The sequence below is a fragment of the Tachysurus vachellii genome, chromosome 4, assembly GCF_030014155.1.
Source record: "Tachysurus vachellii isolate PV-2020 chromosome 4, HZAU_Pvac_v1, whole genome shotgun sequence".
Classification (NCBI taxonomy): domain Eukaryota; kingdom Metazoa; phylum Chordata; class Actinopteri; order Siluriformes; family Bagridae; genus Tachysurus; species Tachysurus vachellii.
In genome coordinates this window covers 5,385,703-5,410,511 of record NC_083463.1, presented here as the reverse complement: position 1 = coordinate 5,410,511, position 24,809 = coordinate 5,385,703, and the positions used below count along the sequence as shown (strand labels likewise).

At 38.1% G+C, this 24,809-nt stretch overlaps 1 protein-coding gene across 1 annotated transcript in view; it reads right to left on the bottom strand.

Moving 5' to 3' along the window:
- Window positions 1-19,919, bottom strand: part of LOC132844254 (protocadherin-9) — a 239,208-nt gene extending 219,289 nt beyond the window's left edge. Inside the window, exons 1-2 of the mRNA XM_060867494.1 lie at window positions 19,431-19,919; window positions 15,757-18,905 (exon numbers count right to left, since the gene is read on the bottom strand). Coding sequence (XP_060723477.1) covers window positions 15,757-18,783 — 3,027 coding nt within the window. The 5' untranslated portion in view covers window positions 18,784-18,905; window positions 19,431-19,919. The remainder of the gene's footprint in view (window positions 1-15,756; window positions 18,906-19,430) is intronic.
- Window positions 19,920-24,809: the final 4,890 nt, after the last annotated feature.

Here is a 24,809-nt window from a genome sequence, read left to right as displayed (position 1 = left end):
CTCACAGTTTTGCTCAGAGAGAAGAAAGAGAATTTGAGCCCTCGACTCGTCCGACTTATCAGGAATCAAAGTTTAGCTTTTGCCTTCCCCAGCAGGAACCAAAAAAAAAATTTGTACCCTATATGACTGATCGTTCCTTCAGTTGTAAAGGTTATCTCCTTCACTCGCTAATATATCATTTGTTGCTAAGCATTTCATTAAATATTTTTAAATGTTTTTATTTACTGGAGTGTTTTATGAAAAACCGCCTTGGCAGAATCCAAACCGAGCACCAACTAGAGCAGGGAAGGTTCAAAGGTTTTGCTCATGTACCCTTCAAACTCAGAACCCTCCTGTACAGAAGCGGAACCGCTGAGCTAGCAATGTACTGCGCTTCCTTAGCCGTATAACCTCGACTCGATCGTACAGTGTTGTGATTTTGGCATCTAGTCATGAATCGTAGGTGGTTTTTGCAGTCCGTTTGCTCTCTGCGTGTCCATTTGTATTCATTCGCATGGTGTTAAAATGTTAAATATTTCTAAAGTAATGAGTCATTGATTTTATTTATGAAAACTTTATCTAACTATTCAAACTTCTGCTTTAGTACTTTTTAGTGTGTAATGAATCTTTAGCTTAGTCTGTAAAATTTTAACCCAAATAAGGACATTGAGATTCCTGAGGCATCTAGAGATGTACCAGCTCCAGTTCTGTTCCGCTTTGCCAACTCCATGTGGTCTTTGAGGACAACAACCTCCTTACCAATACACAATTGTCAGACTATGCAGTGTTTCTCTCTCTCTCACTCTCACTCATTTTCTACAGCTTATCCGAACTACCTCGGGTCACGGAGAGCCTGTGCCTATCTCAGGCGTCATCGGGCATCAAGGCAGGATACACCCTGGACGAAGTGCCAACCCATCGCAGGGCACACACACACTCTCATTCACTCACACAATCACATACTACAGACATTGGCATTTTTTTCCAGAGATGCCAATCAACCTACCATGCATGTCTTTGGACCGGGGGAGGAAACCGGAGTACCCGGAGGAAACCCCCGAGGCACGGGGAGAACATGCAAACTCCACACACACAAGGCGGAGGTGGGCATCGAACCCCCAACCCTGGAGGTGTGAGGCGAACGTGTTAACCACTAAGCCACCGTGCCCCCTTATGCAGTGTTTATAACAGTTTATAATCACTCCAGTGTTAGCCAAATGAGGATGAGGTTCACTTTTGAGTCTGGTTCCTCTCGAGGTTTCTTCCTCTTCCATCTCATTACAGTCACCTCAGTCTTGTTCATTGGGGATAAATACAAACAAATGCAAATACAAGTCTAATATTAATCTAGAACTTTTGTATAATTTTAATCTTTGTATAATAAACTTTTTGTTCTGTGAAGCTGCTTTGAGAAAATGTCCACTGTTAAAAGTGCTATACAAATAAAACCGAATTGAATTGATTAAACCATCCAGCAAGGTTTGTAGGAATAAAAATGAAGTGATGTAAAACATTATTCTGTTTAAAGACCAGGTTTAACTCACCTTATAAACAAAGTTGAGATCTCTTTGGGTGTGGCTTAATATTATAACCAGTACTTGATTGACAAGCAATTAGAGACTCCCAGTAAAACAACATGGGTTCGTTACAATAAACTTTTTCTGTATCTACGTGATCCATGTCACAATAACGTTCCTCACATGTACTGGAAAACTTGAAGTTACAGCTATATAACTGAAGCGCTGGAACTGGAGACTCCTTCCAAAGAAGCTACATTTCTTTTTTAATCTGTTTACGTGAAGAGTTTATCGTACCGGTTCCTGTGAATTAGTGGTTACTGTAAAATAAAATGACACCATATAAGAACAAGCACATTAGGTTAAACCTTTCAGCTAGAAAGACAGTCAGGGTTGCTGCTATACAAAAAAGCCCTAAATTGCTGCCTACCTTGGCAACTACCTACCCCTATGTCCATTTAAATCGAGTGTGTTATCCATAGTTACCCAGTTACACTTCATACTTCTCCTCCAGGTAAAATGGACAGACAGGATGTTGATGTAAAGTAATCCTACAGCTCTGACACCAGTTTTCCCGAGTCTCTCTCTCTCTCTCTGTCTTTCGATATCTCTGCTTCTCTCTGACTCGCTCTCATGTCTCTCGTGCCCAGTAACACACTTTTCCCCCCAGGTGCAATAATGTCACACCCCATTAATCTGCTCAAACCCGGGGCCGTGATCCCGCACAGTCTGTCCGTACTAATCTCTTATTAATGTGCCAAATGAACCTGGAAAGAAAAGAACGACTCCCTAAGGCACGAGTGTACACTTACACCACATCAAACACACACACACACACACACACACACACACACACACACTGCATCACTGCATGCATTAAGCTGGCAAATTCATTAGAGCGGAAAATCAAATGGGAGATGATCACACTCAGTTGCACACACACACACTCTACTGTACTCGTGAGGTTTTACACACAGACACAGATGATACCGTAATGAAATCTCCCTAAAGGTAAAACTAATTTTAATCACTATGAAGAATAAAAGCATGTTTTTGTGCTTTTTATTTTTCCCCACACCTTCTGTCTTTGAAATGGCAAAAATGGAAAAGGAAATTGTTCTCTTGTGCAAACGGTGTGTGTGTGTGTGCGTGTATGTGTGTGTTATTGCATTTCAGTGAATTGTTACATCTTCTCCTGTAATAATGTAATAAAATATCCCTAAAGCTACATGAAACGTAACCTCTTATTCAGATTTTAGCAAAAAATCATTACACATATAAAAAAAGTAAATGCAATATAAACCTGAGGGGATTAGCTAAAAGGTTTTTTATAAGGTTAGAACATTTATGAGGGAAATGAAGTTACACACAAGAACAAGAACATTATGCATTACTGTAATGCTGAGGGTTTATACAGAGTAAAATTATACTGTAATACAATCTATATACTTTTACTAGTGGGGCACTGAAAGGAAAATTCCTGGACAAAATAAAAACCGAAAAAAATTGGAAAAAAATTCAAAAGTTTTGAAAATTTGAGCTGTAAGTATGTGTGCATTTGTGGTAGACGAGTATCTGAACAACATGGTCCATTAGTGTACAAAATCAAGTCCACAACAAAAAAGAAGGTAATTTATTTATCTTATATTTATTTTATAATTTAACGCTAATTCTACTGTCAATTTTGATGTTCCAGCTAGCATGGCATCTTTGCTTATGTTCCGTTGCTATATTCTTTATATTTCATGTGGTGTATTTGAAAGAGTACAAATTTACATGGTAAAGTTTCTAACACAAACCTTAGAGTAAGCAAAACAATGTTTTTCATTTTCAGAAGCATTATAATTAGCTCTCAAGAGACATTTTGTTGTTGGATAACTATTAAATTATGTATTAAACATTTTTAGCCGGTATCAAAATGTTTAGCTGAGTCAAAAACAAAAAAAAAGTAATTTTGGTGATTTTATTTTCCATTTGTTTGACCATTTGTCCTTGATTGCTTCAGATCCGAAGAAACAATTTCAGGATTCCAACACCATCTAAAATTAGCCACAAAGCATTAGCAACATGTTAGCTACATGCTAACACACACTCACTTTCATTCTTGTTGCTATAGTAACAATTGCAGGATTCCAACACCATGTAAAATTAGCCACAAAGCATTAGCAACATGTTAGCTACATGCTAACACACACTCACTTTCATTCTTGTTGCTATAGTAACAATTGCAGGATTCCAACACCATGTAAAATTAGCCACAAAGCATTAGCAACATGTTAGCTACATGCTAACACACACTCACTTTCATTCTTGTTGATATAGTAACACTAACACTACTATGACTGTAGATATTCAACAAAGCTACAAAAAAGTTTCACATGAAAATATCAACTAATTGTTTGGTATCTCAGATATAAACACTCTTAAGTTAAAAGTTTCTTATGTTTTATTACATCTTAATCTTTTTTAAAACTGTTTCTTATTAAAGGCGGCCACAATCTGAGGGAAAAGCTGCTAAGCCTGTAGATAAAAGTCTCTTAGCGCTAGTGCTGAGTGTAAAACAAACAAAAGTCCCTAATTTAGTGTGATAAACATTTCAATCTTTTCTGATTAGATCATAGCTAATAAATTATTCCAGTATAAACATATAAAGTTATCTATAACATTTCTCAGTTCACTAAACATTTCATAATAAACCTTTTTGGATTTGATTTGTAGCTAAACCTCGGATTGAATTTCGATGAGGACATAAAGTCTTAAATATCGAGTGCTCCAAAACTTTCGACTGCTGGTGAACTTTTACTGCATTGTTATAATACGTTTTTTTTTTCTCTTGAATAAGAGACTATTTTTTTTATTTATTTATTTATTGTTTTTTTTTTTCAAATAAATGCATAAAATTGTGTCAGCAGCAGCATCCTCAATACACTCGAGTAATGAAGCAAAGGGAACAAATTGAATTTGGAAGTGATGCTCATTGCTGAGTGCAAACAGAAATTACACACTCGTTTATAAAGCCGCTTCAAGGGCTTAGGTTTCATTTCAGGGAGGTTATTTTTACAGACTCCAGTTCTCTCTGTCAAGTGTTTTTTTTTTTTTTTACTATATATAACTATATTTGGAGAAAATTTTAACTCTCTAAGCATGCGCGTGCACACACACACACACACACACACACACACACACATACACACATAGCTGCTGAATTCCCATGGAGCCGTTTCCTCATTGCCCCTGACAGTAGCCTTTATCTGCTGCACATATGGTGCAGTTTTGTTTTCCACTTTACATAAGGCGCTTCAGTGAGCTGAACACACAAAATCATGTGACTTACAACTTGTTTTTGTTTCTCTTTCCTTCGTCTGTGAGAGCGAACTCATTATAAAACAATCCTAAATATATATTTTTTTTCCAACATGCAGCTTTATGAGCTCGGTTCAGTTTCGCTAATGAACATGAACAATCATTTATTAAACAAGAGCAAAATGAAAGTGTGTGTGTGTGTAAGATCCTTTGCATGAGTATTGCCATCGCCTTAGTTTTCTGTGCTGTGGTCCAAATGCCACCTTGCTTCCTATTCCCTACAATGAACTACACTATGCAATATGTCAATGACCGCATTAGCGCTGAGAAAATAGATACTGGACTCTAATATCCGACTTTGGCTGAACGTAGACCAAAAATAGTCACCTGTCTTTTATTAAAAAGCATTTAGATAAACATGTATTAAGTTTAAACATTCTTTTGATTTCATTTAACTATTGATAAACGCATGCACATTGTTCTGTACAATAATTCTTCATTTGCCAGATATCACAAACACAATTTCAATAGAAATGTCCATTAAAAAAAGTAAAAAAAAAAAAAAACTTAAAGCGCAAAATTAATATTAATGTCAGATTTGCATTCACATTTATGGCATTTGGCAGATGTCCTTATCCAGAGCGACTTAGATAAGTGCTTTGAAGTCTCACTGAGCAAATACATGGATACTGGCTCACTAGGTCACAGACTAAGAATACCATCAGTCTAAAAACTCTGCAAGGAGGAAATATAGCAAGCAAAGCAAAGAAAAAGTGTTATTTTAAGTAAGAAATCGTTAGGTCTTTAGACATGATTTGAACATAGCCGGTGACTAAGTTGTTCAGACATCTAGGTTAAGTCCATTCCACCACCCAGGAATCTTGAGGCGTACCTTCCTTGTACACTGAGAGTTGGTGAGATGAACCGAGCAGTGCAAAAGGAGGAAGTATGGAGTGTTATATGTGGTAATTCAGTGGTTAAGGTGTTGGACTACTGATTAGAAGGTTGTGAGTTTGAACCCCTGGACCACCAATTGACACTCCTGGGCTCCTGAGCTGTGTAACTGAGATAAACTGAGGTAAGTTGCTCTGAATAAAGGCACCTGCCAAATGCAGTAAATAATAAGAGTTTCTACTGTGGCTGTTGTCCAGTGGTGGCTGTTATTATCTCATGCAGCTGCATGTGATCCTTCGTCCTGGGCAAATGTCCGACGAATATGTATATGTATGTTACACTATATTTCAACTGTCTTGAAATACTGTACCTTGTAAAGCGTCCTTGAGCTTGGGAAAGGCGCTATATAAATTAAACATATTATTATTATTATTATTATTATTATTATTATTATTATTATTATTACTGTAATGACATCAAGATAATCGGAGACTTGGTGTGAAGAAACGAAGAAGAAGAGTTATATCTACAGTAGAGTTCACTACCAGCCTATACTTGACTTTAGTGTTCTTTCCTCTTTTACAACAGCAATGCGCTAAGTACGGAACATTTATTTGTTAAATAACGACACAGCATATGTTTAAGCCGTTAACAAGTCCTGCTTAAGCGTTAATTTATTCATGTTCTAGCTTCCGGTAAAACTGCTTTTTGCTGAAAATGGGCCTGGACACGTTCACGCAAAGAAAACCTTTATTTCGTTCATTCTTTTTCTGTAGAGGAAAGGAAACCAGCGCTGTTTTAATCATGTTCTTATTTTCACTGTCGTTAATACGAGATGCAAAATGCTAATGCGACATTTCATTGTTGGTCTATTTGATCCTTTTTTTTTTCCTCAGGCACAATTTTCAGTTATTTTCTATTTATGTCAACAAACAAAATACCATTTTCCATGAAATTTCAGAGCATTTCTAATGTGACGTATTTATTTCCTTGTGCTCGCTCGCTTTCTTCACTAAACAACTTTGCATTGTGTTTTGCTGAGTAAATCATCAATTAGCGTTAGCACAAAAATAAACGACTTAATTTTAACTAATTGTTACGTGCAAATAAAACACTAAATTCTTGTTACTATGGTAAAACTGCAGCTACATGACAGATGGACTTAAATGGTAATATTCTTTATATTTAAACTTCTGAGTTTAATATTAGGATATAAAAAACTCATTTGGTATCTAAGAACAAAATAGATTTATTTTGACATTTATACACTCCTAGTCTGGAGTGTATAAATGGTTCATTATCATTTTGTCTCTTTTCCACAGAATACAGAACAACAAGCAATGTGTTTTAATAATGACACTAATACGTCTCTAATTAATATGTCCCTAGTTTCCTGTTATAAGTACTGAATTTGACCTTTGCCTACTTTCCTCATTTGTGACCATAGACGCGTCTCATTAACTTTGCACGAATATCGCCAACAACTTCGGTTAAGATTTTTAAGAATAAGTGTTTATTAAGACAAATCTTAGTATCTGTACCTCGGTCCTGTTTGTAACTCCTGATCTAAATGTTGTGCATGAGACACACTTTTAGATATAGTATAGATATTTCAGAATAGAATGTTGTTATGGGGTAATTTCCTATATTATAGATACTCCTCCTCTGTGACTTTATTACCATCATGATAAGAATGATTGAATTTTTTTGACTTGCATTGAAAAAAAAAACTGATGCAACTTGCTGTTTTTAGTCTTGTAGCACATGTATCAATGCCCCTTCCCCAGTTATTAAACATGTCCTGTGTTCTAACGCAAAAAAAAAAAAACAGATGCTTATTTGATTCTCTAATAGTTTGTTATTGGTGGTAGTGGTGGCTCAAGTGTTTAAGGCTCTGGGTTGTTGATTGGAGGATTTGGGTTCAAGCCCCAGCACTACCAAGCTGCCACTGTTGGACCCTTGAGCAAGACCCTGACCCTTGACCCTGACCCTAAAATCCAAAGTTGGGATATGTGAAGAAAGCATTTCACTGTGCTGTAATGTATATGTGACAAAATAAAGGATTCTTCTTCTATTGTATTTGTATATTGATGCTGGTTCGTTTATCCGTTGGTCGAGTTTTATCACTGAGAAGATCTAAACCAAACATTTGTATTAGAATTGTTTGCCAATATTTCAAACCTGCACTGTTGATATTTACATAAAGACACGACAAAAGTTACACTTAAATGGTCATAAAATCTAAAGACAGACTGAGACCCTAGTATTCAACCTTAAGTACCGATCACTACAAAAAGAACAATAGACACAACGATCTGCTCAGTAAAAGCATTCTGTGTCAATGAATCTCCTCACACTCTTCGCATCTACCTAATGAGATCATGACATGGTCAGCCTAAACTCGTAAAGGGCAGTAAGAGCTTTCTCCAGTTCAGCGCATTCTAACTGTAGATCTGATTAGTCCTTTACAGTGCAATAGGGAAGCGTGTTATAAGTACAGTAAGTCCTGAGGTGAAAGGCACTCATGAAATGAAAAGCCTGAGGTGATAAATCGTGCTCTAAAGCGAACACTTACACACTCAGAGTGAAGACGACGAAGAAGGAAGAAAAAAAAAGACACAGCAGTCTTGAAGTGTGTTGTAAAAATAACCTCTGAAATGAAACCTAAGCCCTCGGAGCGGCTTTATAAGCGAGTGTGTAATGTCTGTTTGCAGTCAGCGATGAGGAGTCGCTTCCAAATTCAATTTCCTGTCTTCGGTTTATTAATCGAGACTGTTGAGGAGCCCACGGCTCTACGCGTGTTCAGTTTAATCAATAACCTAAATGTTTCATACACTTCCTGAGTGCCTACTTAATGTGTCGCCGTTCTGGGCATCCATTAAAAATTGCCATGAGTATGTGTGTGGGTTTTGACGAGAGCTCGACCCGTTGGCTTATTAGGCACATAACGCTGCACTGTACAATACTTTACTATTTGATAAGTGTGAATCACACTTGAACAGAAGATAAAGAGCTAAAGTTTTATGTAAACACATTCTGTTTTTAGTCAGCATATTTGTTCCTCAAAGCAGTTACTCAACAGGACTATAAACCAGGAGGACATTGTTAGGACATTGCGACCAGCAATGATCATTTAAGGATTAAAGATTTGGTAAAGAATTAAGGACCATAAAACCAACAAAGTCAAATATGTGAGGACCAAAGATCAAATAACAATGACATTTCTAACTAGAGGCATATGTTGTGGGAACTAAAAATTATGGAGAAACTAAAGACAGTGAGTGGGCTGAACATATCATAGACTATGTAGAGACAAGAGCTAAATTTTATTTATTTATTTATTTTGAAAATAATGACAAAGAATTTGTGGGGACTGAAGATCAAAACTATTGCTTCCATTAAATATGTTGTGGGGACCAAAGACATCAGGGTAAATGAAGACAATAAGGAGACTAAATATCTAGTGGGCAAAAAAAAAACAAAAAAAAAACATCAGGACTGAAGACTCTGTGAACAGTAATGAAGTGGACAATAAATAATTTTAAGAGTAATGTATGAGAATGAAATGTATGAGAAACTATAATTATTTTGTCAGTTATTAACTAAGTTTTATGAAATAGATAAATTTATTCATGGATTCATAAAAGAAATGCCAGGTCCTCACAAGTCACTGTCGTGTTTAGTCCCCACAAATACAGTATACATGTGTCTATCCTTGTCGCTACAGTTATAATACTCAGATGTGTGTGTGTGTATCTGTGTGTCCTTACAAGTACAGCACACAAGAGTGTAAGCAAAAGATTATTTTAAGCCTCTGCACTATTCAGTCACAATTACAAGTACACAGATTTGAGTGTGTGTGTATGTGTGTGTTTGTCAGAAAAAGAATATGCAAAAGGTCCTTGAAAATCACATTCTGTCCCCAAAAGTACAGTATACAGTTGTGTGTGTGTGTGTGTGTAGGAGTATTTGTAGGTGAATTTCATTGTTGTTAATATCTTAGTAAAAAATGTCAGAAAAATCAGGCTATCACTGGGAAATGGGCAGAAAATGATTCATCATAATTCTTTGAGGCCAAGTTTTTTGTTTTTCCGGTATGAAACTGGGGCAGCAGAGTGTGTGTTCAGCAGCTCTGCAGTGCAGAAATGTGTGTGTGTGTGTAAAAAACAGCAGTGTTAATTGGTGTGTATGGAGTACATGACAATGTAGTGATGAGCCTCAGGCTGACACACACAAACACACACACACACACACACACACACACACACACACATACACACACACACACACACAAGAAAAAAAAATACTAAGAGAAAAATATTGGAGAAGACTTGAAAAAAATGAAAAAATAAGGAATTGGGGAAAAAAGAGTAAAAGAGTAAAAGGGAAACCAGGAAGAAGAAGAAGGTAAGACAGAAGAATACCTTTTAAAGGGGAAGGGTTAAAAAAGAAATGAAGAACAGGGACAGTGGTGGGAAGAAAGAACTGAGAAGATAAAGAAGAGGGGGAAAGCATGAAAGGATAGAAAGAAAAAGGAGTATGTGGAATGATAGACAGAAAAAAAAACAAAAAATATTAAGGAGAAATTGAAAAGATCAAGGAAGGAGGAAAGAAAGCGGATGTGAGGAAGTCGAGGAAAAAGGGGAGTGAAACAGATGATACATCAGAGAAGAGAGAAATGTGAGAAAGAAGAAAGAGAACACGAGATGGAGGAAGATGGAGAGAGCGCAGGCTGATGTAGAAGGAAGAATGGGGTGATGGAGTGAGCAGTGGAGACAGGAAATGAGGAGTGAGAGCGAGAGAGAGGGGGATTGAGAGAGAAGAGTGTATGCTCTGACCTGCTGAACTGAGTGAACAGAGTCATTCACATTGAGTGCAGCTTCATCTCCCACTCCGACAGCCGTGTGTGTGTGTGTGTGTGTGTGTGTGTGTGTGTGTATGTGTGCGTGCACGTGCTACATCAACACTGACTCATATGTAAAGGCATGCAGTGTGTGTTAAGGCCATGAATTGAGCAAAGAAGGTCACACTTACCACATAAACAATCAGACGATCCAATTTTTAACTCCTTTAAATATTTTGCTTTGAATATATTTGAATATGAATGAGTCTGTAATGTTACACAGCCACAACTACACCAACCACAACACATTCTCGATTCTGATTCATCAGACAGTGTTGATTCATTTTTTAAAACAGCGACCCACAATACTGTATTTTCAACCCTGAAACAAATCAGTTTAATATTAATGTGCTAACTATAGTATTAACTTACTATACCTGCTACTACCTATTACTGATACCTTGATAGACTGTAAAATTTTAACCCAAATTAGGACATTGAGGATCCTGAGGCATCTAGAGATGTACCAGCTCCAGTTCTGTTCCGCTTTGCCAACTCCATGTGATCTTTAAGGACAACAACCTCCTTATCAATACACAATTGTCAGACTATGCAGTGTTTCTGTCTCACTCACTCTCACATTCATTTTCTAACGCTTATCCGAACTACCTCGGGTCACGGGGAGCCTGTGCCTATCTCAGGCGTCATCGGGCATCAAGGCAGGATACACCCTGGACGGAGTGCCAACCCATCACAGGGCACACACACACTCTCATTCACTCACGCAATCACACACTACGGACAATTTTCCAGAGATGCCAATCAACCTACCATGTATGTCTTTGGACCGGGGGAGGAAACCGGAGTACCCGGAGGAAACCCCCGAGGCATGGGGAGAACATGCAAACTCCACACACACAAGGCGGAGGCGGGAATCGAACCCCCAAAACTGGAGGTGTGAGGCAAACGTGCTAACCACTAAGCCACCGTGCCACCCTCTTAAATATGTATTTAAATATAATTATAAATGGATCAAATGTATGACATGTCATTGTTGAATAAATTTTACAATACACATGTAGGCCAATTGCTGTGGTATAAGAAAAATAAAAGGATTCAGGATGTGCTATTTCCACATCAGGGTGGAAATGGTAACGCCACTTAATTTTAGGCCTGTCGTTGATCAACTTTCCATAACGCAGCACCACATTGTGTTTTTGTTCGGATATGAACAACAGAAATGTAAAAAAAAAAAAACATTTTATTGCGCTCTAAAACAGAGATGTCAAGAAGATAAAATCCTAATTTATCCCAAAATATCCAATAGTTAAGCCATAGTAGTATTTGCTGCCACATTTCTATACTTCTTTCTACAGGGTTTTATAATAGACCGTCATAATTCATAATATATGAAAAAGAAAAATAAGTCTGCAGTTCAGTGACTCTAGTCACCATCTCTCAGGGTAAGAGGTAAAACTTTTCTCTATTCTGGCACCGAGGTGGTGGGACGAACTTTCCATAGATGTCCGAACAGCTGAGTCACCGACTGTCTTTAATCGACGGGTGAAGACCTACCTCTTACTGAAACACTTCAACTAGTGGAAAAAAACAGAGTTTTAGGTTTGTATTCATCAATAGAGACCTCAAAGTACATTTGTACATGGCTCTAGATAAGATCGTCTGCCAAATGCCGTAAATGCAAATGTACAGTAAATGCTTTCTAAACAACAACTAGCAAGAATGTAATGACTGAATTTATACTGAACTGCAGAAATGTTTGGCTTCATGAACAACCACCTGAATGTATAAGCTCACTATCCATTTTCACCAACCACAGACCAAAGTTCTGTCATCTTCTTGTTTTTATTTTCATTGGCTTCACAAGTCAGCGTTTATCTAGATAGTCAACGTGAAGAAAAAGCAACGACTACCAAACTCAACACGATCCTTTATATCCCGATTACTTTCTCCTAATTCTCCTAAAGTAGCTTGGTCTGTCAAGATGAATGTACAGGATCTCTGGTATCACTGTAGGAAACTAAACTATACACAGGTGTTGGTACCTTAGAACAGAATACACCTTGCATACGGTATAAAATAATCTCTCTGTACACCTTGTCCAAGGCATTAGAAGACGACTTGAGAGTCAGGAACGCGACTCTAGCGAGTGGCTGTTGAGAACTGATAACTGTTATCAGTATTCTGTAAATGACATGCATTCATTCTTCATTCAGAATTGTTGTGTGTATAAATAAATATATATATATATATATATATATATATATATATATATTATATATATATATATATATATTAAAAAAAATCACAATAACAAGTGACACATGGGTCATTTAGCCAAACAGACTAAGAATCACATTTTAGTAGACATGCATTAACAAGCTAAAAGAAGATATTGCATCAACGTAAATTTGAATCTAGAAATAGATTAAAAGAGACAGCCATGATGATGATGTCTAAAGACATAAAGTAAACATTTTTTACTTCCCTAAATAATGCCAGTGGTTGTTATGGACCCTTATCACTACCATCAGTGAATTACATTGGAAGGAATTAGCCTAGGGAAGTGACTTTTTGTGTTGTTCCCTAGATAATGTCTATATTATGGGCAGCTAATCTAAAAAGTCTTAACTCACAGGCACAGCATGAGAATTTAGAGACACTTCGCTTGCTCCTACTAAGAAAAAGAAATGACTAATATTGTACATTTTTTTCGAATAAGACGTATAATGTAAAGCAATTCTTCCAATATGAATCTGACTAGCATTTCTCTCAACCATGATGCTAATTTACATTGTTTGCCCATGCTACACTTAGGAATTAGCTTGCTAGTAAGAGGAGGGATCTTTCTCCATGCTACGAAACTCCATGCTACAGTTCCACACTAGATTAGAGAAATAAAAACGCTGATCGGTTTTCCTAAGCATCTGTAGTGAAGTTTTATTTATTTAGTTTTGTTACTACTGTTTAGTTTGAGTCTGTATTTTTAAATCTACAGTGCTAAGTTAGCATTGTAGATTTGACTAGAGATTTGTCGATGTTATACCGTATTGTTGACCGTGATTGATTCACACACGATAGATAAAGTCAGAATAAACTTGATTTCAGGTTTACTTTGGACTCAAATTGTAAGTGTTTACATTTTAAACAGAAAAATAGAATTTATAGCAATAATTAAGTCCTCCCTCAGGTGCGCTGAACTGCTTGAACAATCAATTCTGCATTCAAACCAAGCTGCACTTACGGATCGTTCACTGTAATGGTAGTTTTTATACCCGGTTTATGCAGGAGCTCCTGGAAATAAACCTTAACGACAACCATCATACAGTATATGTAAGTACGCTTATAAAGCACCTTTTAGTAAGCTGGAAATTGGTGTCAGGACTGATTGCTTTGTAATACATGAATAACTATTTAGTAAGAAAATACATTTTAATAGACACAAACACCAGGTAACATTACGGCAGCAATATAAATGTACCTTACAGTACAATATTATCTCACACTATAGCAGGTAAAGAGTGTGAATCAGTGTGTGTTTCTAGGAAAAACTTACTTCTACGGAGTATGCTTGGCTTCAGCGGGAGCTTCACAGCACATTGTTGTCTATCCGGGGCTCTAAAATGCTATGGATTACGTGAGTGAAATACATACACAGACACACACAGTCTACATATACATTCAACGTGAGATTGATTTATTGTATAATAAAAATGTGTTATCTATTTTTCTGTTAATACACGATACGGTTTTTGGACACCAACTAATAAATAAGATGGCATCCCTTTGTGCATATTTCACGCTTAAGGAAATTACTGCCAATTCCCTAGCCACTGACCCAAGTGTGTGTGTGTGTGTGTGTGTGTGCGTCCTTTTGAGCAGTCAAGCCTTATCACTTACATCTGTGAATGCCATTATCAATCTGCCATGCATTCAGACCTTCGTTAGCCATGAGCAGCATACTGAGTTGAATACACTAATACACACACACTCAGCTAAGAGACCTAGAGAGAGAGAGAGAGAGAGAGAGAGAGAGAGAGAGAGAATTGGGAGTTGGGGGCTCTGCTCCCCTCTTCCATCTCCTTTGACATCACACACACCCAAACACACACATACACACACACAGCATGTTGGCCCAAAGCCATGCCAAGTCTTATGAAGCAACAGTGCCACCTAAAGGTAAAGAAAAATCCCTCCTCCCTTTGTCCCTCCTTCATCTTTCCATCCGTTCCTCCCCTCCACCCAAGCTTCCTGTCAATCTCCTTCCATAACATGAGATTATTTGTGCTACATAACAAGCATCTCGTTCTAATGAGGCTTCAAAGAAACGGGATTAGATATGTTATTTGAGACTTATTAACAGCTAATCCACTTTGGACCGGATACGGTTCTACCTTAATTGCTTAGGTTAGTTTATGTGAATATTCATGAAGCTTTCCCATGACGAGTGTGTTTAGCGGTTTGCTTCATTGTGATGGGCAATGTAAATAAGTCTGAGTTCAGTGCGAGTACTAACGGTACAAATAAAAAACAGATTCAAGTAAGTGAAGGAACACAGCTGCAGTTACTGAGCGGAACAGTTACAAGAAGAAAAAAAAAAGGTAAAGGAAAAACATTACTCCAACAGGTTAATCTTTTGATGATTTTTGAAGAGAAATGGTTTCATTCAGCACTAAAGATTAAAAAAGCACTGGATCACTTTATGGGGGTTTTGTATCACTATATGTATTGGTGGTAAAATGACCGGAGTAGACAGGCTAGAAAAAAATGTTTCTTTTACAAATTCGGAAAGCACTGTAATGTACTGTACGCACCACATAGATATCCATGTTTCCTTCAACTTACAGTAACTAACGAATTATCATTGACTTTCATTGGACATATATAAAGTTTAATATAAAAAATTAAGCAAATAAAAAAAAAAAAAAAAAGAAACACACAAAAAAAAAACACATGAGGAAAGTTGACAAAATCCAGAATAACACTTTCTCCGAATCTAATCAAACACACATCGCTTACATGTTGCTTTTTGGTACAAAGTAGATGTACACCTATTGGTGAGACTTTTGGATTTTTTTTTTCTATTTGTATAAGATGCATGCATATCAGGTGAGTTATAGCAACTGGGCTAGGACTGGCACTTCAGAACTGAATAGGGCGGCTATATGGACTACTTATAGACCAGTAAAAGTGTTCTTTTACCTGTCTGTTGTGTAAGGTCCCCCCTTTTGTCTTGAAGCCTCCTTGGGAGCTGCACTCCGAGGCACTGAAGTGATCAGAGCTAGTGGATGACCGTTTGGAAAGAGTGTCACATCCGCCGACGAAAGTGTTGTCCAGCGGCAGCTCCTGAACGACGTGATGCTTTTTCACCGAAACCGGAGTGTCAGCCTTGACGTGGAAAGCCGACTGGGGCGAGGCAGACTTGTAGTGCCTGGCTAAATCAGGGCTATTGGGCTTGAAAGTGGTGGTTGGTGTTGTGTTCCAGTCAAAACGTCCAATCCCGGGCTCCTCGAGCTCAGCTGGGATGCTGATGGTGCCGTTGATGGGTTCGTGCGCTGGATCGTCAGGTTTGTTCTCCTCAATGCTTACGAAGTTAAGCAGGGAGCTTTTGGGTGACTTCCTTTTCTTGCGCTTTTTCTTTTTGTTCTGCTTGTTTTCCTGATTGGGTGACATCCATTCAGCACCTTGTTTCTTCCTTTGAGCAGCTTTAAACTGCGAAACGTGACGGCAGCGGACCAGAACGGTGATGAAGATCACCACGATGACCACCATTGCGCCTGTGACGATGGCAATGATGGTTTTAAGATTGTCGACGTTCTGATAGGTTTCGCTACTTTCACCGATGTTCCTATCCAACGGCGTCTCCATTGTGCGCCGGATGAGGTCGTAGATAAAAGATGAATTCCCGACTGTGTCATTGATATAAAGGAAAACAAGAACTAGTGTGTGCAGAGACTTTGGATAGCCAAGGTCACTAATGTTGACCACCAGACGATGGAGGCCAATATCTGCAATCATGGGTTTCTCTTCTAAAGTAATGTTTCCAGTAACAGGATCAATCCTGAAAAGTCCTCTGCCATTACCACTAATGATGGTGTATTTTAATTCAGCGTTCATTCCTGTATCTCCATCCACAGCAAAAACCTCAGCGACTACAGATCCCGGAATGGCAGAAAGTGGTACCAGCTTGAAGGAAGTGTTTGATGGAGGGTAGATGACAATAGGTGGGTTGTCATTGACATCAATGACATTGATGGTCACCTTGGCAACCGATGAACACGGAGGACGACCACCGTCAACAGCCCTTACATCGAAGGTATAAGAACTTTGCTGCTCTCTGTCGAAGGAAACATTTGATTTGATAACTCCGGAGAAGGGATCGAGGATAAAGTTCTCGTTATCATTGAGAATGGAGAGAGACACCTCTGCGTTTTCACCTGCATCTGCATCCGTGACTGTAATCACCCCTACAGTACTGTACTTTGGCAGGTTCTCAGACACAAAGAACTGAAAGTGATTGTGTGTGAACTTGGGGCTGTTGTCATTTTCGTCTAAAATTGTAACTATCACAGCCGCCTGGCTCTGCAAAGCCCGGGTGCCATTATCTCTTGCTGTGACTGTGAAGAGAAACCTATCTTGATCTTCTCTGTCAAACACCCTTGAGGCCGTCAGCACCCCAGTTTTGCGGTCCAAATCGAAGAAAGAGGCATTGGGTCCAAGCTGGTAGACAATTTCTGCATTCCTCCCGCTGTCTTCATCTGTAGCACTAATGGTGGTGAGGAAAAGGTCACGCTGGTTATTTTCCATGACTGACAGTTCGATTACAGGCTGGCTAAAAATTGGTGGATTGTCATTCTCATCCTCTAGCTTTACTTTGACCAATGCGGTCTGATTCAGGCTAGGCTTACCAGAGTCCGAAGCCACAATTTTGAAGATGTACTCCTTGGTCCCTTCATAATCCAACAATGCTGAGGTTTCCAATAAATATTGGTTGTCGTAGACTGCTTTGAGGTGAAATGGCACATCCTTTTCGATAAAGCAGATCACCTTGCCGTTGACATCCGTGTCCTTATCTGAGACGGTGATAAGAGCTATTTTAGTGTTAATGGGGTCTTTTTCAGACAGCATTACAGTGCCGTTAGTTGGACTGATAATGTATCTCAGGTCTATATTTGGAGCATTATCATTCACATCAGTCACATTGATCGTTACAGTTGCTCTTGCTGGACTGGAGCTTCCATCACTTGCTAAAACTGACAGCTTATGAATTGCAGTCTCTTCCCTATCGAGTGGCCTCTGCACTGTTATTAGTCCAGTCGTAGCGTTTAGCGCAAAGAGTCTCCGTGTGGATGGAGATACTTGGGTACCAAACATATATTTGATTTCTGCATTGGACCCAACATCTGCATCCGTAGCCTGCAGCTGTACAACAGAAGTCCCAACTGGAGAGCTTTCAGGAATGTGAACCTCTATCTGACTTTCTTTGAAAACCGGACGATTGTCATTGACATCAGTTACCGTCACCTGAAGAATAGCAGTGCTGGACTTCTGTGGATTCCCACCGTCTTCCACTTTGATTTTCATAACATAGGTGTCTTTTTGCTCCCGGTCCAGATTTTGTTGGACAATCAGCTGTGGCCACTTCTCTCCTTCCTGTGTCTCAACAATATCCAAGCCAAAAGTACTCTGTCCGTTCACAAGTTCGTATTTGTGGACGCTGTTGGGTCCCGTGTCGGGATCGGTAGCAGAGGGAATGGCAAAGCGGCTGTTGATGAGAGTGTTTTCAGGAATGGAAATGTTAATCACAGGGGAAGGAAACATCGGAGCATTGTCATTGGTGTCCTTCACGATGATCTTGATTTTGATTAATCTGAAGTAGTCGTTTGGCAGGATGACCACTTCAATTTCAAATGAGCACTCTGTATCCTCGAACGATGGACCAGGACAGAGTTTTTCGCGGTCAATACGGTTCGAAGTGGTAAAAATCTCTCCTGTGTTGCTTATTACTCTCAGTAATGGGTTGTCCCCGGCTTTCGAGACCAGACGGTAAACCAGATTGTTGCTGGCAGCGTTCATATGGGAGATGTTCAAATCCTTTGGTATATTTCCAATAAGTACGTTCTCTTGCAGCTCCTCACGGATTGAGTAAATTAGCTCTTGGGCGATGGCTGGATCCAGCCACAGGCAAGCAACAAAGGTTGCCAATAAGTAAAAATCCTTTAAATCCATGACAGCACTTCAACCGTCTTCCCTCTGCTTTATTTCAAACAGTTATCCTCATTGCAGTGTGGTCAGAGTCATGCGTTCAGGGAAAATGTTTCTTTTCCCATAAGGAGCAGTGGAGCATGAGCCTAAAAATAAACATTACAATACAGGTTTGATCAATCAACTCTATTAAAGGAAGCTATATCAACTCATTTACTGCATTTATTTTGTAGTACATATTTGTACTGTACACTGTTATGTACTCACTAAATCATTTAACAGTTCAGACTTTCTAAGCAAAGAAAAAAAGAGAGCACAGGAAACGACTCTCTCTGGGAATTAATTACTCCTAATCAGCAAATTGCATGCATATCTCTATCATTAAAGCAACATCCATTGTGTTATCCTGTTATATTTGGTGTTCAGCCTAGGACACAGAGTAATGCAATTCATCTTGGCTTCGTCTTTCAAGGACCTTTCGCAGAATTTGCACTAAATGCCCGTGAACATGCGAGGGCTAATTCTTCCGTCACGCATGATTAAAAACAAATAAACAAATAAGCAAAACAAACAAACAAAAAACAATGAAACATCAATGCATCGCAAAACATGCAATGTTTAAGCCTAGATATTAAAGTCGGCCGCTTGAAAAAATTAAAGCATTGCCTTACCCTGGTATATGCTTGCGCGCGCGCGCGCGCGTGTGTATGCGTGTGTGTGTGTGTGTGTGTGTGTGTGTGTTAGTGACTCTTGAGGTCGTGCATAGTGAGTGAAAAAATCCTCTTGATTCGCTTGAGCTCCGACATTAAAGCCCTCCAGTACTAGTTATGAGCAGCAGGTCCGGAAACTGTTCGCCCAGAAAAAAATATAAAACAATTAAGAAAAAAAATCCATGCATCATAAAACTGAGGCTTTTAGAAGCACCTGTTTTGCACATACGCGCAGAGACATCCCATATTTTATCCCAGCACGGAAGAGTCAAGTTCAACGATGCATATAAATAAATGCATTAGCTCCCAGATTTCTTATTGTCTTTATTATTATTTTGTAATGTTGTGGGGAAAAAAAAAAAAGAAATAAGGCAAATCCAGTGGCAGTGGCGTCCCCGGCAGCGCGCGCGGCTGTGCGCTTCGGAGAGTGCAGTGAGACAGACGCGGCTCCTTCCTCCTGCACAGGACTGGAATTTCTGCCTCTAAACTTAGAGTTATGCTCTAGAGAAGGCGTGTTTTTACACCCAAGCCACACCTCGGGACGCCCTCTATTGGCGCACGGACGCACGCAGAAGCCGAACTACAGGATGATTGGTTGGAATCGGTGTCACTACAGATAGAAGGATGAAACGGAGACATAGATGCTGCAAGGATGCAGCACTAAAACTTCCAGCGCTCGCGCTTCATTCATTATACATTCATTAAACCCGTCTCGGTTTTTATTTATTTATTTATTTATTTATTTATTTATTTATTTTTTTGCAATAAATATACACGTAGAACATTTCCACTGAAATTATTTGGACTTGTGCAAATAATACGCATATAAAAAAAAAAAGTCATTTGTTGATCTGCTGCATGAATAATACATGCAAACCTACTCGTGCTTTCATATCTCTCAGGATTAAACATAAACATAAAGCCTATTTTGTAACACAGTGAAATGAAATGCAGAGTAGTGTGTGTGTGTGTGTGTCTGTGCGCGCGCGTGCGTGCTTGTGTGTGTGTGTGTGTGCACGGCTTGTTGCTATAGTAGATGTGAGGTTGATTCACCGGTCAACAGCGTCCCCTACAGGAGGAAATGTCTTGTCTCTGCGTCTCACTGCTTCCTCTGTATCCATACAAACACGTGCCAAGGTTTATTCTAAGGCGCGCGCTTTATCTTCACTAAACGTGTAATGATGAGCAGAATCAGCTGAAATACACACTTAAATGTGCAGAGCAATGTGCTAGAGATGCTATTAGTGGAAAGCTATATAATAATGCAGGGAAATGTGCCACTGCAATCTTTAATTTAAACTGAAGAAATCTTAATTGTCATGTCTTTATTTCTATTGATTGAAATTTGAATGATTTGAATTGATTTTCTAATTAAATTGTTGAACAAGGGTTAAAAATTCTTGATTGACGTGAATTGAATGAATGAATTCATTTTCTAAATAAACAAATCTTACTTTGTGCGCCTTTGCTTTTTAATGGACATACAGATTCTGGTCACAAATCTCTTCTTCTCAAACCCAGCCAGTGACTGTATGCTAATGTATTTTACTTACATTTCAGTTTAACATCTGCTCAAGTACCTCAATTTGATCAGAAAAGAGTTTGTGCCCATGTTTAATGTTTGTCAGTGTAGCTGATTCAGTTGTCTATGTGCTTTAAATATAGCTGTGTCACTAGACTACAGTTATATTTCGATATGGTTACTTAAGTTCATCCTTTACCTTATTAGAAGCCATGCACTTCATTAAGGGGATGTGGTAGCCTAGTGGTTATGGTGTTGGTCTACCAATCGGAAGGTTGTGAGTTCAATTCCTACGTCCACCAAGCTGCCACTGCTGGGCCCCTGAACAAGGCCCTTAACCCTTGTATAAAAATGAGATAAAATGTAAGTCGCCCTGGATAAGGGTGTCTGGTAAAATAAATAAATAGAATGCTAGCATTAACTTTAGACTAGCTTTGATTCAGACTAGAAATCAGCTATTTTAAAGCATTTTTTCTTTATTTATATGAGACTATTCACTGATTAATGATATCACTGTAGCATTAGCCAGTCATGTGACAGCAAACATACAGAGCTTAATTATGTTTTTAGGCAAAACAGTATAGATGCTGGCACTCTGTTCAGGGTGTATCCTGCCTTGATGCCCAATGACGCCTGAGATAGGCACATGCTCCACGTGACCCGAGGTAGTTTGGATAAGCGGTAGAAAATGAATGAATGAATGAATGAATGTATGAGTATAGATGCTTTAACACAAAAATCATGACTCTTTTGTGCATGACCCTGTCACTGGTGCACTGGTTGGCCATTTCTGGTAGGTACAGACCGGAACACCACATGAACCCAATCTGCTCTTTTGGAGATTTTCTGACCTACTCATCTAAACATCACAGGTGACCCTTGTAAAAATCGCTTAGATCCTTATACTTGCCCATTTTCCCGTTTTCCAACACACCAACTTCAAAAACACACTTGCTGCTTAATGTCCCACTCCCTGACAGATTCCATGGTAATGAAATGAAATGTAGATCTGTTAGTGGTTTTAACATCATGGCTGATCTTTACACTGTTCATGTAGATGGTTGTGTGTGTTTTTGCACTTACCAGTGGAAGAGATGGCACCAGGATGCACTATGGCAAGAAGGCAAGCTGGCAGAAACATTGTGATGCTCTGGCCAATGTTCTGCTGGGAAAACATGGTAAACAATTGAAACTTACAATTCCTCTTCTTCTTCTTCTTCTTCTTCTTCTTCTTCTTCTTCTTTGTCTTAAGAATAGAGTTAGGAGAATAAATGCAATTTTAAGCATAAAATCTAGAGGACTAAATATAAACCAAGGTAAATATGATAGATGGTGTGTTAGGAAGCCAATGTTTGTTAATCTTAAAAATAAATGAATAAATACATAAAAAAACTGGGTTTAATCTTTCAGGCATTCTGTTAAATACACAAGTGCAATGCCATTAGGAGCTTTAAAAGCTAATAAGAGCACTTTAACATCTGTTCTGGATGTCACAGGTAACTAGTGCAGTGTTTTCAGTCAGAAGAGGAGTAATATGCTCTCTCTCTCTCTCTCTCTCTCTCTCTCTCTCTCTCTCTCTCTCTCTCTCTCTCTCTCTCTTTCACGTCATATCATCAATTAGAGTTTCATTATTCAGCTTAAGTGGAACATCTACTATATCGATCGTTATGTAAGTTGTTACTATAGAAACAATAATGCATTAGAACGAGGGCATTTCTGCCAGAATTGTTGTGAAAGCTGCTGATATATAAAATGAATCAATTCTTCTGACCAATCGGATTTCTAGAGTGCTGGGATGTAATTAGAAATATTAGCTAAATGTATCTGTAAATAAAATATTTTGCTAAGCAGCCACTGCGACTGCGCAGAGCACCTCCTGTATATTGTAATGATGTGGATGTGTCCGTGACATCTAGTGCATTAGCACAAAAAAAAAAAAAACACTGATTTGTTCAAATAAATATCAGATTTAAGCAATAAATTGGTGAATGAGCAATTAGACTTATAGCATCAGCTTTTCTCCTATGTGTCACCAGCATTCAGTTCCCATTGATCAGCACTGAAATAAAAAGCAGATTGTTCAGGAAATCTAGAAATGATTCTAAAGAGATAAACATTGGCATTGAACACACTGGTGTGGATTATTATTTTTTTTTGTCTTTATATTATTCTAGCAGTGAGCGAGTTAAGCTCATTTTGGGTAGGGTTGTGCGGGTCACTAATGTTTAATAATGTAGGAGTGTAATATATAAAGGAGGAACCTTAGTGCTGATCCAACAGCTCATTATGGGCCAGAAAAGCCCAGGGGCTGGTGCCGCTCAATCACTATGGAGATGACCTATGAACTCACTTGGTAGTAGGACGTAGTAAGTAAAATTTTCCTTGCGGAGTATATGGAATTTTCTTTAATATAGCTCTGATTTCTTGTCACACACACACACACACACACACACACACACACTCATATGGAGGTTTATGGTGCATTGAATTGTGTCCAAACGTCTGAGTGCACTGCCAAAACATTTTATGAGTAAAATTCACACCACAAACAAGACAGCATAAATCTTCTCTAATACAAGCCTCAAAAATGAATCTGTACTTAATGATCATTATAACAACGTTTGGAAAAGTTCGTTTTAACCCCAGTTTTTACATACAATTTCCACCCAGTATCTGAGTATCCTATGAAGGGATCATTAATTGCCCTATTCTGCATACACGAACTAACAAGCTGTGCCAAGTGTGAACACTAATGAATTGTCAGTTACTCAGATTGATTTTTTTTTTATTGTCATTCGGAAAAAGTTTTAGTTTAATGAAGTTTTAGTTTAGTTAAGTCAAATATTTCCAAAATTCTGGTTATGGTCTTTGCGGTCACGATTCTGGTGCCATTTAACAACTCTAATTCTCATTTTTTGAGAAGATAATTAAACCACCTCTGACTAGAGAATCTATGTTCTTGCAAGGTGTATTTGCTGCTAAAGGCTGCATTTTGCTCTTGAAAGGGTAAGAGTGTTGATTTTTTGTAGCACTGACCTAGTAAATTAGCATATATGCTAATGGAATCATTGGAAGACATTCTAATAAAATGTTATTTAAATGTTTTTTTGTTTAATCTTTAACAGAAGCCAAAAAGAAAGAAAGAAAGAAAGAAAGAAAGAAAGAAAGTATTTGGTTTAAAATTACAAGCACTTTTGAGGGTGTTTTTTGAGCACTGAACTAGCAAATTAGCATACATGCTAATGACATGGGCTTATTCTAATAATATGTTTTTCTGTTCAATCTTTAACAAAAATTTAATGGTTAATAAAGAAAGAAATAAAGAAAGAAAGAAAGAAAGAAAGAAAGAAAGAAAGAAAGAAATAATTGGCCCTTAAATTAGTAGCTCAGAACTAGCAAACTAGCAAACATGCTAATGACATACAGTCATTAAGGATGCTCTAATAATGTTTTTTAAATGTTTTTGTTCATTCATTAACAGAAACTAAACTGTTAAAGAAAGAAAGAAAGAAAGAAAGAATGAAAGAAAGAAAGAAAGAAAAAAAGAAAGACAGCATATATTCTTAAATTAGTAACAGTTTACAGTCATTTTAACCACTGAACTAGCATACATGCTAATGACATAGGTTCATTAAGGACATTCTAAAAAACATTCTCTATAACAGAAACTAAAAAGCTAAAAAAAAAAAAAAAAATTTATTTACTAACTACTGAAAACAAACTACCACTAAAAAAAAACAATCACAAAAAATCTTTAAGAAATTAGGATGCAATATCCTGTTGAATATGTGAACAAGTGACATGGAAATTAAATATTT